We start from the raw sequence: 22,205 nt of genomic DNA, 5'->3' as shown, positions 1-22,205 counted from the left end.
TCCCCTTACTGACTAGATTTGAACTAAACTATAGATATATCTGATTTTGTGTTTCTAAATATTCATTACCTATGCTGTGGCCTTATGAAAAAAATTAAGAATGGACCTTGAGGGTATTATGCTAAGCAAAATAAATCAGCCAAAGAAAAATACTTTTTCATCTCACTTATATGTGGAATCTGAAAAAAATTCATACAAACAAAGGGCAGACTGGTGGTTACCAAATACAGGATAGGGTACAGGAAATGGGTGAAGGTAAGTCACCAAAGGGTACAAACTTCCAGTTACAAGGTAAGTAAGTTCTGGGATGTAGTGTATAGCATTGGTGACTACAGTTAACAATACTGTACTGAAATCTCAAAGTTGCTAGGGGAACAGACCTTAAAAGTTCTCACTACACACGAAACAACTATAATTATGTGAGGTGATGGATGGGTTAACTAAGCGTATGGTGGTAATCATTTTGCAATATATCCGTATATCAAATCAGTACACTGCATACGTTAAACCTACACAATATCATGTGTCAATTATAACTCAATAAAGCTGAAAGAAAAAAATTTGAGGAGAGAGGAGTCTCTTTAAAGATAAAAGGGGTTTCAAGCATATGAGCTCCAAAGTTTAAAAAAGCTAGGGAATAATGTGAGTCACAAAGAAGAAATTATAAGCATAGGGGTGCTTGGGTGGCTCAGTCGGTTGAGTGTCCAGCTTCGGCTCAGGTCATGATCTCATGCTTCATGGGTTCAAGCCCCGCATCGGGCTCTGTGCTGACAGCTCGGAGCCTGGATCCTGCTTCGGATTCTGTTGTCCCCCTCTCTCTCTCTGCCCCTCCCCCACTAAACCTGTGCCTTTCTCTGTCTTTCAAAAGTGAATAAACATTAAACAAAAAAAAAAATTTTTAAAGAAATAAGTGTAGAGAGAAGAATTAGCATAAATACTCACAAAAAAAAATGACTTTTGTGAAACTAGATGAAGACAAATCAGAGACCGGCCTTACTTAAAATCTGAGAAGAATACATTTTATTGTAAATTTCTGGAAACCTAATTAACATCATCCCTACCTACTCATTTGCTATTTTTGTCTGGTTAGTTTCCCCTACTACTGTTAACATTTAAAAACAAAATAAAACAAAACTCAGCCTCAGGAGACTTGTTGAGTACCTTCACCTCAGATACTGAAAGGGAGAGAAATATTTCTCATGATGAATTCTACTCTACCATAGGGCAGGGAAATGAGAAATCTTAACCAGTAGGAAAGGAAGCAGGATCTGAGGGCTTTGGGAAGAGTAGGGAAAAAAATGAGAAGAAAAGTATAAAACCAGGAAAAAGGTGCTCTGCTGCTTGCTTTTATATAAATTATGTCATTCATTTTTTTAATAAAAGCATACAAAATAGGTACTATCACTGTCCCATATTATAGGTAAGGAAACTGAAGCAGAAGATTAAAAAGCTTGCTAAAAGTCACACATTTAAGGGGTGAAATACTTGAACTTAGGAAGTAGAATTCCAGAGTCTTCTCTTTTAACCACTATTCTACACTGCCTAAAGACACAAGTTAATAACTTACAGGAAGACAAGAGAATCTTACAAAAAATTAACAACAGCTACACCAAGAGAAAACACAAAAACAATTACTAAAGATATTAACCCAGCAGATTTTTCTGAAAATATAATGTGGAAAGTTAAGAACTTCAAGCTGTCATTACCTTTTATATGAAAAAAAAAAAAAAGGAGTATGTGACAAACTTAAGTTGTTTACAAACATCAAGTGTCTCAAAACAAAGGTTCTACAGTCTAAAAACAAATTTTACATATTACTCCTTTGTCAGTGTTCAAAGGAATTAAACACGCAACAGTATCAAATCTAACACAAAAATAAAAATTTGGAATTTCTTTTAACCTTTCCATAAATATGAATAATTACAGTTATTTTCCTATGTTTTTAATTGCCAAGAGGCAAACCCTAATGAGCTAATTGCTATTCATTCAGCCCCATGAAATGAACACAGGCATATGCACGCACACACATACATAAATAAAGAACTCACATATATGCAAACATGTCCACAAGCATAGGGAGATGTCACCTACACGTACATCAAGCCTTGCATGCCCACAGACAGACATGCTTGCCCACATTCAGACTCACACAAACCCACCAACCCAGGAACAGAAATACTGCCACACTCAGATTCATCCCCAGAGATACAGCTAGCTTTGGGACTTTTATGCTAATAATCTGTAATACAGAATTGTATTTACAGCTACCACTAAGGCATATTTGTTAACAGAAGCATGTTAATAGCAATACCAGACTAACATTTATAAAATTTTTTTTTCAACATTTTTTATTTATTTTTGGGACAGAGAGAGACAGAGCATGAACGGGGGAGGGGCAGAGAGAGAGGGAGACACAGAATCGGAAACAGGCTCCAGGCTCCGAGCCATCAGCCCAGAGCCTGACGCGGGGCTCGAACTCACGGACCGCGAGATCGTGACCTGGCTGAAGTCGGACGCTTAACCGACTGCGCCACCCAGGCGCCCCCAGACTAACATTTAAAAAAACATTTAGTTCACAAACCCACTTGGATCCCATAAATTTATTATATCTATTTTATAGATGAGGACACATTCTCAAAAATAAAGTACCAGAGTGCCTGGGTGGCTGAGTTGGTTAACCATCCAACTCTTGATTTCGGCTCAGGTGACCATCTCACTCTACATGGGATCGAGCCCCTTGCATTGGTATTCTCTGTCTCTGTCTCTCTCAAAAATAAATAAATGAACATTAAAAAAAAATAAAATACCTTTCCCAATGTAATACAGCTAATAAATGGCAGACCCAGTCCTTTAGCCTTTAATTTATAACCTCTATTACCTACCAACATGGCTGAAAGTAATTCTATGTTAATGTTCAACTGCAAGTTAACTACCAGTCACTATGTATTGGTTTATAACCTCAACTGCTTTGTAAAGTAACTTCCTTTCTTAATGTTGAAGATATTGCAAGATATGAGACTGAAGTAAAGATGGACAAAAATTTGAAGAAGCTACTAACATACTAACCTACTGATCAGTGTTCTATTTTTTTTTTTTTTGACAGTTTGTATGACCTTAAAAATTCTTCCTATTGGAGTCAATTTTAAGTAATGAAAAGATTACAAAACATCCTTATAATTCAATTTAATATGGATTTAGACAGACTTTATTAGATAAATATTTTTATTTTTTAAAAGTTTATCACATAATTCCTTTGAGTTCAAAGGGATAATCAAAATTCTTCAGACTATTATCTTTTAGGTCCAGAGAAAATATTATTGCAATTATTTCCCCCTAGTATAATATGATAAAAAAAAACTAATACCAAAAATTAAGAAAATGTTAGGGCAGAAGGCATATAAAGAAACTTTTATTTTCCTTACTTAAGGGGTGGCTCAGTCAGTTAAGCATCTGACTTCGGCTCAGGTTATGATCTCATGGTTGGTGATTTTGAGCCCAGTGTCAGGCTCTGTGCTGACAGCTCGGAGCCTGGAATCTGCTTTGGATTCTGTGCCTCCCTCTCTCTCTGCCCCGCCCCCACTCACACTCTGTCTCTCTTTCTCTCTTTCTCTCAAAAATAAACATTAAAAAAACTTTTAAAAAAAAGGAAGACCACATCAATAATATCTATTTATCACTGTTTGAACAGATGTGAGAAATATCCCTAATCATTTCATTTACTGCTTCAGATGGCTCCATCTAAGAAAAACTATCCGAGTAATGAGAAAAGCTTATTGGTGAGATCAGGAAGCAACCCATTCTTTTTCCTTATCTCTACTGAAGAACTTAAGAACAGCAAACCCACCTTTTTTTAAATTTATTATTATTTTCTTTAAGTGGCTCCACACCCAGCACAGAGCCCCACAGGGTTTGAACTCAAGGACCCACAGTTCAAAACCTGAGCTGAGATTAAGACTCAGATGCTTAACCAACTGAGCCACCTACATGCCCTATCCTGTATGTTTCAATTTATCAAATTCACAAATAGTAAAATTAAAATCAAAACAACAATACAACAGTATTATTTCTTTCTTGGAATGTCACCATTTGGTATTGGGATAAAGGGCAGATTTGCTAACTGCTTACTATAAAAATAGTGGATTCCCCAAACTCTGTGTTCCTCCCCTGTAATGTGATCTACTGCATGTGCAGGAATACATTTGGGCTCTCCCCATCACATGGGACTTAGTGTTCAGGGGAAATACAGTAAACTTGATGGTCTTGATACTTGCTGTGCTGGGAATAACAAAGGCCACTGTCTCTAATCCAGGCATCTCATGCCTTCTGCCAGCATCCCCAAAATAGTAAAAGGCTAATTTATTACACTCTAAGTAGGAAAAAAACAAAATCCAAGACCTGAGAGGGAATACTTCCTCCTTTGCCTCAAATAAAGAGAAAGAAATTTTAATGGAACAACTTGGAAAGATCAATTTATGTTCCCCACAGATAAGAGGACACAATGGACATTAATATCTGACTCTTATTCTAAATACTGAAAATGTTGGGCTAGGATGATAGCGATTTACTGTTGCATTAGAATCAGCCTAAACTCCTAAACATTTACCAGAACTCCCCCCTGCCCCCAAAAAAATGTATGAGAGTTTACCAGGAACCACTTAGGAAAATCTGAGTGCCAAGAGTCATCGTGCAGAGTTGTCTTTGGTTTTAAGAGGGGGCCCACCTACTTAGAAGGGTGAACCGAGTCAGCAGCTGAGACAGTGAATGTTATTTCTATGATTCTAGAGGCTAAGAACACAGTAAAAGACTCACAAGCCCACAAATGCAGAACAGTAGATAAGAGATGTATAGCAACAAGGGACCCCGTGAAATTACTCTACAAAACAAAGTCAGTTTTAAGAATCTGTCAAGCCCAAGAAATGTAAAGACATCTTATTCCCCTTACCTTTCCCTCTCTCCCAAGCTCCAATTGCAGAGGAGCTAGGAGAAAGTAGCTAGAACCATAAAAGCAGCCAGAAGCTTTGACTATTTTAGTAAGTTAGAAAGCATGCTCATTCAAAGGGACCACAGGACTGTAACGGTGATCAGATTCCAGTTTTGCACCACGAGCAGGAGATGAACTTCTCTCACTCAATAAGGATTGTGGGAATTAACATAAAGTCTTTTTTTGATTAGCCCTTAAAAGTCTTAGTTGGTTTTCTAATGTGTAATTATTTCTTTTGGATTTCTATATCCCTTACACACTATTGGGCATACAATCTTATTCCTATGATGTTATTCCATCAACAAATGCATTGCCACTAAACACTGAGGATGTATGGTGAAACATATCTGAAAGATTTACCTCTCTTCTCTTTTACTCTACTAAATGTATATAAATGAAGTATTGTAAAAAGCAATGCTAATTATATCCTTATCATTTAGTTAACAGACTTCTTGAATTCTAGTTATGCTTTATAAATTAATTTTTAAACTGTGTTTTATAAGCAGGAAACCACATTTCTAACAAGTGGAAAAGTACATTTGTACACTTGCTTAGTTTGTAAAATCTAAATAAAGGTTGGGTTGACAACCCTCCAGCAAACATAACTCAAAGGAGGAAAAGTCGTCTTTTCATGAAAGAAATGCCTCACTTGGATTCATTTCCTTAACATGAACATAACACATTACTGTATACCTGTATCAGTTGCAATTTCTGATAAATGTATTGCAACTGATTGCCCTTTCTATTGTAGGTAATGGGCTTTTCTTTCCTAATTGCAAGAATATGTGTGTGTGTGTGTGTGTGTGTGTGTGTCCTTAATCTACAATTCGATTATACTATACCTAAAGGTGGAAATTTTTTTTTTGTCCTGTTTAACCTCCTTGGAACTGGTGGGCTTTTTCAATTGCTGTCCAAATATAGCAGACTTTCAATCTTTAAAGAATTTCTCTTCCCTGATGCTTACAGGATATTCTTACTTCCTGAACTCCTAACTCAGTCTATTTTCCATGTTTCTTAACTTCTCTTTCATGTTTTCAATCTCTTTATCTTTTTGTTCTATATCTGCTCATCCAGACTAGCAATTTTCAGTTGAGAGTTTTGATTCACTAATTCTCTCTTTTGTTATGTCAATTTAATCTACCAAAGAGTTTTTTATTTTTAATTTCACCAACTTTTGTTATTTACAGAATTTGCAATTGGTCCTTTATCATTCTGCTTGTTCTTGTTTACTCCTTTTCTTATTGTAAGTTATCATTTCATTTGAAATTCTTAAACATTCTCATTTTTAAGTGCTTTTTTTGAGAATGTATTCTCTTTCTTCTGATGTCAATCATCCTATTAAGTATGTCTGCTGTCCCTTATGGCAACAGATTTCCTTACATGTCCTAAAATACTTGTTTGCAACCACACCTTACGTGGAAGTTTTATTCTTTGTGAGTTCTTTCCTGCCATGTTGTTTCATGCTTGCTCAGACTATCCCCCTGGAGTTGCATAGCTCCAGAGTAGGTCTTAAATTAGAAAGACTGGGGCTTTGGTTCCACATGGGTAGAGCTCTATTCCAGATGCCACATCCACACAGAACATATGGTTACTATTTCCATTTTTGCATAGCTGCCTCTTTGGCCCACAGGAAAACACCAACAGTGTCAGGTGGAGTTATTTCAGGTCTACTTTTATGGCCTAGAAACATGGTCCCACCTCCCTGGTTTATGCAGACAGCCCAGTTCCAATCTCCTACCATTTGCAAGACACATTTGGCATTCTTAAAATGTCTAGCAATCTATACTCTCTTAAATTTGGCTTAAACACCCACTTTTTAAGCTCTGGCCCACATGACCCAGGTTTCTGAGAGCCAGACAGCATCAACATCCACTCATTACTAAGGGTTTCCTGTCTATTCATAGTCTGCAGGGGTTTTCTTTGTCTCAAACATAACTAGAATACAGTTACTTATTTCTCTGAAAGTTTTTCACATTGCATTCTCATAAATTTAAAGCAAAGAGGAGGCAGATTATACAGGTGCTTTCACTGACATTTTAATCTGCAATCCTGTTGCAAATTGTGTGAGGGGGAGAGTATGATGTGACTCAGGAAGAAAGGATGTGTGCTACATTTGACTTTGATCCTAATTCAAGAAAGCAGGTCAAAAGCTATTTTTTAAAAACATAATTTTAGTAGCATGTAACTTTAAAAAATACTACTTTCAATAATAGTTTTGGCTTTTCAAAATTTTCTCAAATTCCAATTCTGTCACATATTATAACTATTCTTATTTTCACTTTTTGTCTTTACCAACGTATTCTTATCATTTGCTAGCCTCAGTTATATACCATATAGCACTTAATATCTTCCTGATACACCATGGAAAACCCACCAGCCTTTTGTATCTATTCCTTTTTTATTTTTTTCATCTCTACCGAGGTATAATTTACATTGTCTTAACTTTATTCACTGTAAGGGTAAAACTCAGTAAGTTTCAATCACTATGTAGAGCTGTACAAAAATAATCACAATGCAGTTTTGTAACTTTTTCATCACCCCCCAATTGTGCCTTGAGTCTTATTTGTAGCCAATCACCACTCCTCCAGCCCCACTCTCAGCCACATGCAACCACAAAAGGACTTTGTCCCTCTTCTTTAAATATGCCTTTTCTGGCATTTCAATCATAAATGGAACCATATAATATGTAGTTTTAATCATCTCGCCTCTTTCACTTAGCAGGGATTGGGAAGCCATAATCTGTAGGCCAAATCTAGTCTGCCATGTATTTTTGTAAACAAAACTTATTGGAACATAACCAGGTTCATTCTATATTGTCCATGGCTGCTTTCACACTACAAGAGGAGAGGTGATTAGTTGCAACAAAGATTATACGGCCCACAAACCCCAAAGTATTTACTATCCGGCCTTTTACAGAAAAAATTTGCTGACTTGACTTAGTAAAATATTTTTGAGGTTCACTCACATTGTAGTATGTATCAATAGTCAGTACATTATTCCTTTTTTATTGCTGAAGAGTAAGTTATTGCATGAAAAACCACATTTTGTCTATCTACTTACCAACTGATGGATATGTGGACATTTTCTAGCTTTTAGTTGTTACGAATAACTCTGCTATAAACATTTTGTGTACATGTCTCAATCTAGACGTGTGTTCTCACTTTTCTTACAGATTCCTAGGAACTGAATTGCTGGGTTATATGCTAAGTTTCTGATTAACTTTAAAAGAAACTGACAAACTGTTTTCCAAAGTGACTGTCCCATTTTATGTTCCCAAGAACATTTGAGGGTTCCAGATTCTCTTTATCCTTGCCAATACTTGGTATTGCCTGTCTTTTAAATTATAATCATTGTAGGGTGCCCGGGTGGCTCAGTTGGTTAAGTGTTCGACTCCTGGTTTCAGCTCAGGTCATGATCTCACAGTTCTAGGAGTTTGAGCCCAGCGTCAGGCTCTGCACTGACAGTGCTAAGCCTGCTTGGGATTCTCTCTCTCTCTGTCTCTCCCATTATGTGCACTCACTCTCCTGCTCTCTCAAAATAAATAAATAAACTTAAAAAAAAGAATTAAAAAAGATTTCAAATTATAATAATTGTATTGACTACATAGGTGGATTTTATGGTTTAAATTTGCATTTGCCTAATGACTAATGATGCTGAACACTTTTTCATTTGGTCATTTGTCATTCACCCTTTTATCTTTGGTGAACACTTCTATTCAACTGTCTTATCCATTGATAATTTGGGTTGTCTTCCTATTATTGATTTGTAGGAGTTCTTTATATATTCTGGATATAAGCTTTGTCAGATATATGATTTGTTAATATTTCTTCCAGTCTGAAACTTGGCTTTTCAATCTCTTAGTGGTGTCCTTTGAAGTGTAAATATTCAATTTAATGAAGTTCATAAAGGTTTATTTCTGGATTCAAAAGTTTATCCATTTATCTATGTGTCTTTCTTTTCGCTAACTTCATCAATGTGAGTTTGTAAGAAGTACTGAAATTGTGTAATGTTAATATTCCAAATTTCCTGTTTTCAAAAATATTTTGGCCATTCCAGGTCCTTTGCATATCTACATGTATCTTAGGATTAGTCTGTCAATTTCTACCAAAAATAAAAAACATGGAATTTTAATAGGGATTACATTGATTCAATTTGGGAAGAATTATCACCTTAATATTAAGTCTTCCAATCAATCCACTGAACAAAGTAAGTCTATCTATTTATTTAAAGCTTTAATTTTGTCCAGCAATGTTTTGTTGTTTTTAGTGTACAAATTTTGCACTGTTTTTGTTAAATTAATTCCTAAATATTTTCATCTTTTTAATACAACTGCAATAAATTGTTTTATTATTTTTTGGACTGTTCTTATATAGTATCTAGACATAGAACTGATTTCTATATGTTGACTTATATCCTGCAACCTTCCTTGCTGAACATGTTTACTACTTCTAATACTGTATTTGTATATTTCCTAGGAGTTTCTAAATATAGTTTTTACATTTTATCTGTGAATAAAGGCAGTTTTACCACTTCCTTTACAATCTGGATGTCTTTATTTTTCTTGCCTGACTGCACTGTCTAGAACCTCCTATGCAATACCGAATAAAAGTGGTTGACAAGGAGACAGTGAATGACACTGCCTTCCTCCCGATCTTAGAAGAAAACATTCTGGCTTTCACCACTAAAATGAATGAATATGAATATGATAGAGTGCCTGGCTGGCTCCGTCAGTAGAGCACACAACTCTCGATATCAGTGTTATGAGTTCAAGTCCCATGTTGGGTGTGGAGACTGCTTTAAAATTTTTTTTTTTTAAATGTTTATTCATTTTTGAGAGACAGAGAGAGACAGAGCATGAGCGGGAAGGGGCAGAGAGAGAGAGGGAGACACAGAATCCAAAGCAGGCTCCAGACTCTGAGCTGTCAGCACAGAGCCCGACATGGGGCTCGAACTCATGAACTGAGAGATCATGACCCGAGCTGAAGTCGGACGCTCAACCGACTGAGCCACCCAGGTGCCCCTGGAGACTGCTTTAAAGAGAAAATATGTGAATATGATCTATAGGGGTTTTTTTTTTGGTTTTTTTTGTTTGTTTTTAACAAAAGCCCTTTGTTTTTTATTATTATTATTATTTTTTTTTTTTCCCTGTCTTGTTGAGATTATTTTTTTTGTGAATGGGTGTTGACAGTTTGGTAAATGCTTTCTCTAACTCTACTGAGATGATTATATGGTTTTATTCTTTATTTTATTAATGTAGTGTATTACATTAATTGAATTTTGGATCTTAAACCATCTTTGAATTTCTGGGACAAATTCCCTTTGCTCATGGTATATAATCCGCCTCATATGTGGCTGAATTTGATTTGCTAATATTTTAAGGATTTTTGCATCTATGTTCAAGAGAGATACTGATCTGCCATTTTATTTTCTTGAGATGTCTTTGGCCTGGCTTTGAAGTCAGTTAAATTGGCCTGACAAAATAAACTGGGGGGGTGTTGTCTTCTCTATTTTCTGAAAGAGTTTGTGAAGAATTAACATTATTTCTTCAAATATTTGATAGAATTCATCAAATCTGATCTTGGGATTTTCTTTGTGGGAAGATTTTTAATCCTCATTCCATTTCTTTACTTTTTTAGAAGTGTATGCATGTCTTCTAGTCTTAAATCAGTCTTTGCAATTTGCCTCTTTCTAGTAACTTGTATCTAAGAGTTCATCCATTTTACTTTAGTTTCCACACTGATGACATAAAATTCATTCATAATATTCCTTTATAATACTTTCAAGTTGTGTGAAGTTGGTAGTAATTTCACCTCTTTCACTGCTGACTTTGCTAATCAGTATCTTCTTTTTCTGGTCTAGCTAAAAGTTTATCTACTTGGTTCTTCTTTTCAAAGAATAAACTTCTAGTTTCACTAATTTTTCTCTAATATTTTATGTTCTGTTGGTTTCTGCTATATTCTTTATTAACTCCTTCCTTCCTTCCTCTGCTTGCTTTTGGTCTGCGTTGCTCTTTTTCTACTAGTTTCTTAAGCTTAGAAGCTTAGGCACTGATTGAGGAACTTCCTTTTTCCTAGATACGCATTTAAAGGTATAAATTTTCCCTGAAGCACTGCTTTATCTGCACATATAAAGTCTAAGGTGTCTTTCTGTTTTCATTCATTAAACATTTTAAAATATTTTAAAATGCTTTTAACTGACAAATATTTGGGGCTTTCAAAGATTCCTGTTACATGATTTCATCTTTTGCACTCTATGAGACTTGTTTTATGGCCAAGCATATTGTCTAACCTAGAGAATATTTCAAATATGTTTGAAAAGAATACAATCACTGGGTGGAGTCTTCCATATATGTCATTTAGGTCAAGTTGATTGATAATGCCAGAATCTTTTATCCTCTTATTTTGTGTCTACTTAGTTGTTCTATCATGTATTAAGAATGGGGTGTTGGAATCCCTTATTATTATTGTAGACACTTTATTTCTCCTTTCACAGTTTCACTTCAGGCATTTGTAAGCCACTGTTAGAAGTAGACACAATTTATGATTACTATATCTTCCTGATCTATTGACCTTTTTATCATTATGAAATTTTTTTATCTGTCTTCAATAATACTTCTTATCTTCAAGTCCACTGTGTCAGATAAGCTTTCTTATCATAAAACATGCTTCTTACAAATAGCATATAGCTGGCTATTGTGTTTTTATCCAGTTTGACAATCTCTGCCTTTTAAGGAGAATGTTCAGTCCATTCATATTTAATGTAATTATATGATTAGATTTACTTTTGCCATTTTGTTAATTATTCTCTATTTGTGTCACACCTTTTTTTTTTTTTTATTCCTCTGTTCCTCCCTTACTGCTTTCTTTTGTGATAAATACTTTCAGTGTAGCATTTTAATTCTTCTATATTTTTTACTTTTTATTTTTTCAGAGTTATTTTCTTAGCAACTGTTCTAGGGATTATAATATGCATCTTAATTTATCACACTACTTCAAAAAAATAATTCCAGTAAAACAGAAACTATACTCCAGCACATGCCCATTTTTTCCCCTCTTTTATACTTTGCCATATGTATATTTCACATATATAGGTCATAAACACAAGCCCAGGTGACAGGGACTTCAGGAAAGTAGACAGTGGGAACAAAAAGAAATCAGGCAGCAAGGTCTAGGGAAACCAGGTGACAGAGCCCTAAAGAACACAGGCTGTGGGAACCAAACGAAACTAGGCAGTAGGGAGTAAAGTTTGCTAGGAAGTGGGGACAAATGAAGCCAGGCAAGAGGCCCACAGGATGTGGCAAAAGAAAGATACCAAGAGCTCATCCCCTCTGTGTAGATGTCACCCCCACAGCCTGGACCTCTCTCTAGATAGCCCCCTCCCTACCCAGGTGGTGGTCCCCTCCCCCAGGCCAATACTGGGACAGACCTAGAGCCCCCTTCTCTTTCAGAGGCCTGGGCTGGTTGCAGCCAATGGGCCCCAGCCCCAGCCCCATCCCTGGGACCTCAGGAAGTCCCAGTCCCAGTCCCTCCCACTGGCTGCAGAAGCAGTGGGGTTGGGGGGGGCGGGCGGGTGGTAGGTAGAGAAAGAGAAAAGAGACAGCTTGGTAGGGGGAGCGCACCTAGCAGCCACAGAGGGAGGTGGGGGAAGGGAGGTGGGGGCCAAGAAAGGAGAAGCTCCAAGGCAGGCTGGCAGATGGGCTTGGGCTCGCAGCATCTCCCTGGTGGCAGTGGGGGTGACAAGTTCTCCAGCCCTGGGCTGCGCAGCCACTAACCTGGGTGCCCATGCAGGCACCCCACCCCCTACACAGCAGTGCCTCTGGTGCTCAGCAGGCCTTATGATAAGAAAGCTTATCTGACACAGTAGACTTATTGCTTTATATGATTTTACATGTTTCAAATGTGGAAAAATGAGAAAAATATATCTACAGACTCTTTTATATTTACCCAAACATTACCATGCTCAAGACTCTTGAGTTCTTTGCACAGATATGAATTAACATCTGGAGTCATTTCTTTTCAGCCTGAAGAATTTCCTTTAGTATTTCTCACAAGATGGTCTACTAGCAGGAAATTCTCTCAATCTTTGTTTACCTGAGAATAATTCACTTTTATCGTAGAAGACTAGGTTTTCTGGATACAGAATACTTGGTTGACCATTTTTTGCTTTCAACATTTTCAATATGTCAGGCTTTATGGTCCCTACTGCTTCAGATGGAAAAGTCAGCCATTAAATGTATTATTAGTTCCCTATGTGTAATGATTCATTTTCTTCATCTAGCTTTCAAGATTTTCTTTTTTCCTTTGGCTTTTAACAGTTTAAGTATGATGTGTCTGTGTGGGTTCTCTTTATGTTTTCCAACTTGGGGTTTATGGAGATTCTTGAATCTATAGATTGCTTTTCATTAAATCTGGAAAGTTTTCTGTCATTATTTCTTCATACATTTTTAAGTCCTCTCTCTTTCTTCTCTCCTGGGTCCCCCATTACATGTATGTGTATCTACTTAATGTTTTCTCACAAACCTCTGAGGCTCTGTGGACTTTTCTTCAATCTTTCTCTATTCTTCAGGGTATATAAATTCTACTGATATATGCAAATTCACTGATTTTTTTTTTTTTTGCCATCTAAAATCTGCTACTGACTTCATCTAGTGAACTTTTGCTTTTAGTTACTATACTTTTTAACTCTAGAGCTTTTGTTTCTCTTTTATAATAATTACCTTTTTAATAAATTCTTTATTCATTGAGTCACTGTCACCCTACTTCCCCTTTAATACTTTACGGTTTTCTCTGGGTTTTTTTGAACACACTTATAATCACTGCTTTAATGTTTTTCTCTGCTAAATCCAACATATGGAGACACTTATATACAATTTCTAGTGATTTTCTTAAGTATGAGTCATGCTTCCTTGTTTCTTTGCAGATCTCTAAACTTTTTGTTGAATATTGGATATTTTAAATGATACACTGCAGCAACTCTAGCTTCTGATTTTCCTTGAGGGTTGTTGTTGTCTTATCTGTTTGTGTTTTAGCATCTTGATGAACTAAAAGTATGTTTCCCCTTCACTGTGTGGCCACTGAGGTCTCTACTCCATTCTCTCCAACCCCATTTTTTAAAAAAAAAAATTTAATGTTTATTTTTGAGACAGAGAGAGAGAGATAGAGTGTGAGCAGGGGAGGAGCAGAGAGAGAGGGAGACACAGAATTCGAAGCAGGCTCCAGGCTCTGAGCTGTCAGCACAGAGCCTGATGTGGGACTCAAACTCACAGACCATGAGATCATGACAGGAGGTGAAGTTGGACACTTAACCAACTGAGCCACAAAGGTGCCCCATCCCATTTTTATTTTTAAGGCTTGCTTTTTAAGACCTTTTCAAGCTGGTCTCCAGTGTTCACCTTGGTGTTTGGCTAAAGACTGATTAGAGATTTTATTTAATTATCTCAATCTAATAAGGCTTCCATTCCAAGGATGAGATTTGTGTGTGGAATGAGGAGGGCATTCAAAGTCTGAGCCTTTCACAAGATGGCCCCAGGTTTTACTACCACTAGGCCCATTTGACTCTCCTCTTCACATATTCCTAGGCTCCACAGACCAATGATGCATAGGTGGCTTAGGCCCACTTCATATTCTGCTGTGCATATCTACAGCCTCCGGTCAACCTGGGATGTGTGAACTTATCAATCCCCCATGACTATCTTGTCTCCTAGAACTCTCTATAAAATCCTGCTATTTCATGAGTCTTTAACTTGCCACAAATTGGACTAGACTAGCAAAGCCTTAGACTAGCTAAGGCATTGGTCTTCCCTGTTTGTCTGCAACTAAGTTTACTATTTTAACCTACAACACTGTGAGAGAGTGCCCTTTCTCCAGCTGGGGCTACAATACTTCCAATCTTCAAGGCTTGCCCCATCCTGGTTGAAATGCCATACCAACAAAGCTGGGCATGAGGAAGAGAGGATGAGGAGTAGCACAGATAACACCACAAGTCTGTCACTGGGTTCAGTGATTTTCATGAAGTTTCTCAATTTGTTTAGTTGATTTCTAGAGCACTGAATTAGTTGTTTTGACAGCTTTGTCCAGCTTTATGTTTGCTTTGTGGAGAGAGTGACCAAATCTCTCATTCAGTCATCTCAGATATTCCTTTTTTAATAGTGTGTATATACATATATATCATGTGCTGCTGCAGTCCAAAATTTAATTATACCAAATCTTGGCTAAAACTTTGAAATGTTTTTTTAATTGTTTATCTACCTTTGAGAGAGAGACAGAGAGCAAGCGGGGGAAGGCAGAGAAAGAGGGAGACATAGAATGCAAAGTTGGCTCCAGACTCTGAGCTGTCAGCACAGAGCCTGGCACAGGGCTCAAACTCCTGAACCGTGAGTTCATGACCTTAGCCAAAGTCGGATGCTTAACGACTGAGCCACTCGGGGGCCTCTTGGCTATAATTTTGAGATTGTATTTATCTCTAAGATCAAAGTGCAAGTTCACTTTTTTGTTATTCATATTCTATGCACAGATATGTAGCTATTTTAGACTAGACATATTAGACTCAGCTTCCCTTCTTTTTTGTTCCTGCTGGGAAAAACTCATTTTGTGCATGTGTGCTGTGTACAGGGTATATAGAAAAGTTAAGGATTTCCCTACAGCACTATAATACAGAAGCTACTAAAAATGTAATATAGTCACAGGCAAAATCATGCTAACAGACTAGATCTATTCAGTCTAGACACCACAGTATTTGAGCAATAGTGATAACCCACAATAGATGAAAGTAACATTAAGAGGTATAGAAACTATGACACATGAAAAATAATGAGAGTAATGTCAATGTTTACTCTGAAAAAAAAAAATGACATGATGCTAGCCTTTCAAATATTTGAAGTAGACTTACTCAGTATTGATACATCAGGCAGAGTCAAACTTAGGGGTATAATTTTGAGTTCATTATGCAAAATAAACTATTTAACAACTTAAGCTAAAACAAATGGACTCATTTCGCTCTTGTGCAAAGCGATGAGCTTCTCTCACTGAGAATGATCCTAACAGACTAGATGACCACATTTTTAAGGAGTGTTTATTTAGGAGATGAACTAGATGACCTTTCAACCCTAAGTTTTTGTAATTTTATAAAAACAATTATATAAGAATTTAGATGGATAAAAGATAACACTATCATGAAAAACCATCCAAAATATACATCAAGATGATTATAATTTATGTTTTGATAATAAAGGAATGAGTTATAAAAACTATTCCTAAAAGACATGTATTCCACTGCACTCTTGGTTCTCAAAGGGCAACAATATGTTGGATATTACAAAAAACATATGAGAAGCAGAATATACTATTCTACCATTGTACAAAGCAATGATCTAGAATTCTGGTTGCTGTAACTTCTTAAAATCAAGAAGGCTGAAGTGGGAACAGAAGATAACTAAAAGAAAAAAGATATAGAGATTGTTACATAAAACCAGACTTCACTCTGAAAAGGTACAAGCTGAGTGGGTGCATTACAAATATTTATAAAGGACAGGAAGGGCACAAATAAGGTAAACTCAGATTTGTTCACCCAAACCTAGAAGGCAACCATTCAAACTGTGAAGGAGGTAAGGTTAGGACAAATAACAGAGGTATCATTTATTCAGGAAACATAATTTGCTAGGATTAAAACAGGTTATAGACTGAAAACAAATAACTTACCTCCTTTAGTTGATCAGCACTCCCCCATGATGCAGAACGCTGATGTGACCTCTTTTCGGCACCCTCTTCTGCCCAACAACTAGGTGTCTTTAATAAAAAAAAAAAAATGATAATACAAATAATAAAATAAGGAATTTTGTCTCTACTTCTTAATCTCACAGCATTTCAAACATATTTCAAAATCTTAGCACATACCAGTTAAGTTACACTAAATACTAAAATCCCTTAAGTGCTAAGATTTTTCATGACCCGTGAAATGTTTAAAACATTCTGTCATGTTCTGAATTAGACATTACCAATCTACGACGTCTCTGAATAATGTCATTCAAAACATTTTGGTTTTTTTTTTTTTACAACAACATTAATAACTTAAAAGTTATCAAATCAAAGAGAATTATGAAGATACACATTTTTGAGCTTTTAAAGAGAATAGCCAAACTAAATATAAAATGGCATTTGTCCTAAGTAAAAAAGATGGAAATGAGATTAACAGAACTAGCTCAGAAGCAGTGGGATTACAGATGACCTACAAGTCAAATATCTAGCTAAAGAGCAGATTGTACTACTCTTCCTACACTCAGGAAAGAGAGTATTAGCAATAGTATCCTCTTTTGAAAAACATCAAGCGTCTTTAAATAAAAATATAAAATTATTAAAATGACAAAGAAAAACATTAAATCTGAATGAACTTACTATGATCTGAAACAATACATTAAAAAAAAACTTGAGCTACATGTCAGAAAAGAGTTTTTACCTTAAACCTCATTTTCAATCATTCAACCAGTAGCAGACGCTATACCCAAACATAACACAAAACGCTAAATGCCAAATAGTGAGACCATTTAGTAGTTGTATAAAAAAGTCAAAATGTTAAAATATCATCCTTAAGATATGAGAAGACTCTTAGTGGAATGCAAACCAGGGAAAGTAAAAAGCACTACAGCTAGACAAAGGATAACGATTAGCACAATCAACACATATAGATTGAAAAATTATTGTTTATTATAGACTGAAAAAAAATCAATCCTTATGTTGAGGTTGATGCTATATAACTTCTTATGAAAAAGGCCTCAGTTCTACTCTATACAATTCAAAATGCTTGTGAACAATTTTTTAAGTAATTACCTCTTAAGAGTAATAATGCTCCAAAATGAAACCAACAATTAATTAAATGGTAGGTGAATAAAAACACAAACAAGCTGCTTAACCAACCAGTTCAAGTACCAAAGTGAAGCTGTTCAGTGATAATTGAGAGTAAAACAGTTTATTTTCATCAAACTTTCATTTTTAGAATTTACATGCTCAATACTTTTACTTTTCTACCAAGTGTAAGCATTAGTCTTGTCAAAACTCAAATGACTAAGGATCACAATGTTTAAAACTCAAAAGTACTTCACAGAAAAGGAGTCAAGTTTCTGGTATGTTGCATAATTATTTAATAATTACATTTCTAACAGGAATTATTTTCATTTGGTACAACTCCAATTTTTTCAAAGGACATTTATTACATAAACTGTATAGGTATCTCCAACTGAGAGTTAAATCAATAGCCACAAAACTTTTACAATTGCCTTACTACTGCCAGGCACACCAGTGGCAAATGGAGCTACATCTGAGGTCTCTTATCTCACAAAAGATCTTCTTTCTTCATACTATCATTCTTTTCTTAAAACTGAATGTGAAAACCTATATCATTATTTCAGAATGTAGTGTTAGTTATACAAAAGAAATAAAAACTAACTACAAAGGAGCATTTATATTCCTGAAATCCAGCTAGTAAAACATGTAGATTTTTAATTTTTTTTTTCAACGTTTTTTATTTATTTTTGGGACAGAGAGAGACAGAGCATGAACGGGGGAGGGGCAGAGAGAGAGGGAGACACAGAATCGGAAACAGGCTCCAGGCTCCGAGCCATCAGCCCAGAGCCTGACGCGGGGCTCGAACTCACGGACCGCGAGATCGTGACCTGGCTGAAGTCTGACGCTCAACCGACTGCGCCACCCAGGCGCCCCAGAACATGTAGGTTTTTAAGAGTGCAAAACTATTAGAAGAGTACTCTGACATGTGGCTGCAGAATTACATGCATATAAATTGTTTAAATACATTCATCATAGTACCAACTTTTCCAAAAAATACTCCCCAGAAAGTAATTTCATTTTAATCACATCAATTTTAAATAAATAGAAAATGTTCGAGTCTGTAAATATATTCTATAGACCACATTGTCCAATAAGACAGCTACTAGCCACATGCAACAATTTACATTAATGAAAATGAAATAAAACTAAAAATTCAGTTCCTTAGTCACACTAGCGCATTTCAAATGCTCAGTAACCACATGTGGCTAGTGGCTACTGGCTGCTATACAAGACAGCACAGATGTGGAACATTTCCATTGCTACAGAAAGTTCTACTGGGAGCAGTGTTTTATACATTTAATCGCAGATTTTTAACAAGTTACCTTAGTCAAAGCAAAACCAAAAGATGGCTACTTGGTTTATTAAATCTATGTAAAGTTCATGCTTGTGAAGTCACAAAAGATGAACTAATTTGTATCTAATTTATTAAATCTGAGCATTTGAGAAATGCTTTACTATTTAAATTCAATAAGCAACAATACAAAGCAGCAAAAATCCTTTCCTTTCATATCAGCAAGAAATTCCTTCCAACTAGATTCTCCATTAATCTAGAGTAGAATTTTATGAACTGTGCTACTTATAACATCGCTATTGGACGCTGATAAGAATAAAGATAAAACTGTTCTATGGCCAAATTAATTTGGGAAATACTGTATTTCATACTTCCCCATACCTCATGTACAATACAATTACCATTTCAAAAACTCAAATACACACTTTTTTAAAACCTGCTTTACTTTCTTTCTTTTACTTAAATGACCCCAGAACACTTATTTTACAAGTAGACTTATTAACACTTGGAAAGGAATATAATCCCCTCAATAATGTGGACTGTATCTGATTGCTTGCTCTTCAGCCAGCCACTTTAGGGGATTCTTCCTTTCTAGTTGCCTCCACTTACACTACCAAGGAAGAGAAAGTAAACCTTTTGTATACTTGAACAATGCAGAACTAAAGCCTATCTCTAAGACTACTGGCTTAAAAAAATTCCCTTGGAGTGATAAGGATACCAAGGCCATTTTCATTTTTTATCTTCACCTCTTGGAATTATCCAAAATCCAGCCCATGAAGCTTCCTCTCTAACCCTCAGGTCCATCCACCTACCTCTTGGTTTCCTGTGTGAGGACCTCTTCTTCTATGAGTGAATTATACAGAAAACAGTTCTAGTGCATGGGACTGCACACTCGTTTAAGAGCATTTTTAGGTTCACAGCAAAACTGAGAGAAAGTTGCAGAGATTTCCCATATACCCCTCATGCCCCACACGCACAGCCATCCCCCACCAGAGTGGTACATTTGTCACAACTGATTAACCTACATCGATCCATCATCATCACCCAGAGTCCACAGTTTACATTTGAGCTCACTCTTGGCAGTGTGCATTGTATGGATGTGGACAAATGTGTGACACGTATGCCACCATTATACTATCATGCTGGGTATTTTCACTGTCCTAAAAATCCTCTGTGTTCTACCTCTTCATTCCTCTCCTTATCCCCTAAACCCTGGCAACCACTGATCTTTTTACTTTCTCCTTTTTGGCCTTTTCCAGAATGTCGTATCGTTGGGATCGTATGGTAGGGTCACATTTTCAGAGTGGCTTCTTTCACTCAGTAATGTATATTTAAGGTTCGTCCATGTCTTTTCACAGCTTTATGGCACATTTCTTCTTAGTGCTCAGTAATACAGTTGTCTGGATGCACCACACTTACTCATCCACCTACGGAAGGACACCTTGGCTGCTTCCAAGTTTTGGGAATTATGAATAAAGCTGCATAGATGTTATCTATGTCCAGGTTTTTGTATGGACAAAAGTTTGCAACTCCTTTGGGTAAATACCAAGGAGCACAAATGCTGGACGGTGTGAAAAAGCTACATTCAGTTTTGTAAGAAACTGCCGAACTGTCTTCCAAAGCAGCTGTAGTGTATCACATTCCCACCAGCAATGAATGGAAGTTCCCATTGCTCTGCATCCCGGCCAGCATCTGGTATTATCAGTGTCCTGGATTTTGGCCATTCTAATAGGTGTGTTTTAATTTGCATTTCTCTGATGACAAATGATGCGAAGCCATCTTTTCATATGCTTGTTTGCCATATTTCTTGGTGAAGTATCTATTAAGGTCTCTGGCCCATTTTTTAATCAGGTTGTTTGTTTTCTTGTTGTTGAGCTTTAAAAGTTCTTTGTATATTCTGGGTAATGGTCCCTTATAGATGTGAACACTGGAGAATTTTATAATAGGCTTTATTCACAAACTAGCAAGGGCAAATTAGCTCCTAGCAAGAAAGTACTTTTTTCAATATGCAAGAGCCCAAAGCTACTTCCACAACAACCCACAAAACCAAAAAAAACCCCCAAAAAACAAAAAACCTAAGTACTTGAAAAAATTCTCATGATCTTATTTAAAACTTAAGTAAAACTTTTTTTTTTTTTTAAAGTAAGCTCTTCACCCAGTGTGGGGCTTGAACTCATGACCCCAATATCAAGAGTTTCATGTTCCACCAACTAAGCCAGACAGGCACCTCTTATGCAAAAGTTAAAAATCTATGTTTTATACAGTTAAATCTTTGATCTTGGAATTTAATGTAGTTTATAATCAATATTGGAAATATCATTACTGACTGCTAACTATTTTACAACACTTAAAGAGATGATCCTTAGTATTAAAGTACAGACCAAAATGGCAAGACATGAAATTAAATTACATGAATCAATTACATTAGTCATTGTTGTGATTACAGATCAATTTTAAGTTATAAAAAGTTTTAAAAGACAATTTACAAACCCTTCATTATTTATAAATATAACCACTAATAAAAAAATGTTTAAGCTTCTAAAAAGCTTTTATTAAAAAAAATTTTTTTAAGATTTATTTTTATTTTTGGACAGAGAGAGCGAGCGAGCATGAGTGGGGGGCTCGGCAAAAGGAGAAGGAGCCAGGAGGGGAAGAAAGAGAGAATATCTTAAGAAGGCTCCAGGCTCAACACAGAGCCCAAGGCAGGGCTCAATCCCACAATCTTGGGATCATGACCTGAGCTGAAATAAAGAGTTATGAAGCATTAAAAATGAGCACAGGGATGCCCGGGGTGGCTCAGTTGGTTAAGTGTCTAACTCTTGATTATTTATTTATGTATTTATTGAGAGAGAGAGAGAGAGAGAGAGAGAGAGAGAGAACAAGCGAGCGAGCTCGCACACATGAGCAGAAAAAGGGGCAGAGAGAGGGAGAGACAGAATCCCAAGCAGGCTCCATGCTGCCAGGGCAGAGCCCAACATGGAGCTCAAACTCACCAACCATGAGATCATGACCTGAGCTGAGATCAAGAGTGGGATGCTTAACCCACTGAGCCACCTGGGTGCCCCTGACTCTTGAGTGCACATGCCTTTCTCATTCT

At 36.4% G+C, this 22,205-nt stretch overlaps 1 protein-coding gene across 1 annotated transcript in view; it reads right to left on the bottom strand.

The window, feature by feature from the left end:
* GLCCI1 (glucocorticoid induced 1) overlaps window positions 1-22,205 on the bottom strand; it is a 105,393-nt gene that overhangs the window by 32,833 nt on the left and 50,355 nt on the right. The window contains exon 3 of the mRNA XM_049641541.1: window positions 16,678-16,764. Within this exon, the coding sequence (XP_049497498.1) occupies window positions 16,678-16,764 (87 nt within the window). The remainder of the gene's footprint in view (window positions 1-16,677; window positions 16,765-22,205) is intronic.

The sequence above is a fragment of the Panthera uncia genome, chromosome A2, assembly GCF_023721935.1.
Source record: "Panthera uncia isolate 11264 chromosome A2, Puncia_PCG_1.0, whole genome shotgun sequence".
In the NCBI taxonomy this organism is placed as follows: Eukaryota; Metazoa; Chordata; class Mammalia; order Carnivora; family Felidae; genus Panthera; species Panthera uncia.
Note: the sequence above shows the minus strand (reverse complement) of the source record. Positions and strands in the feature narration are given on the sequence as shown.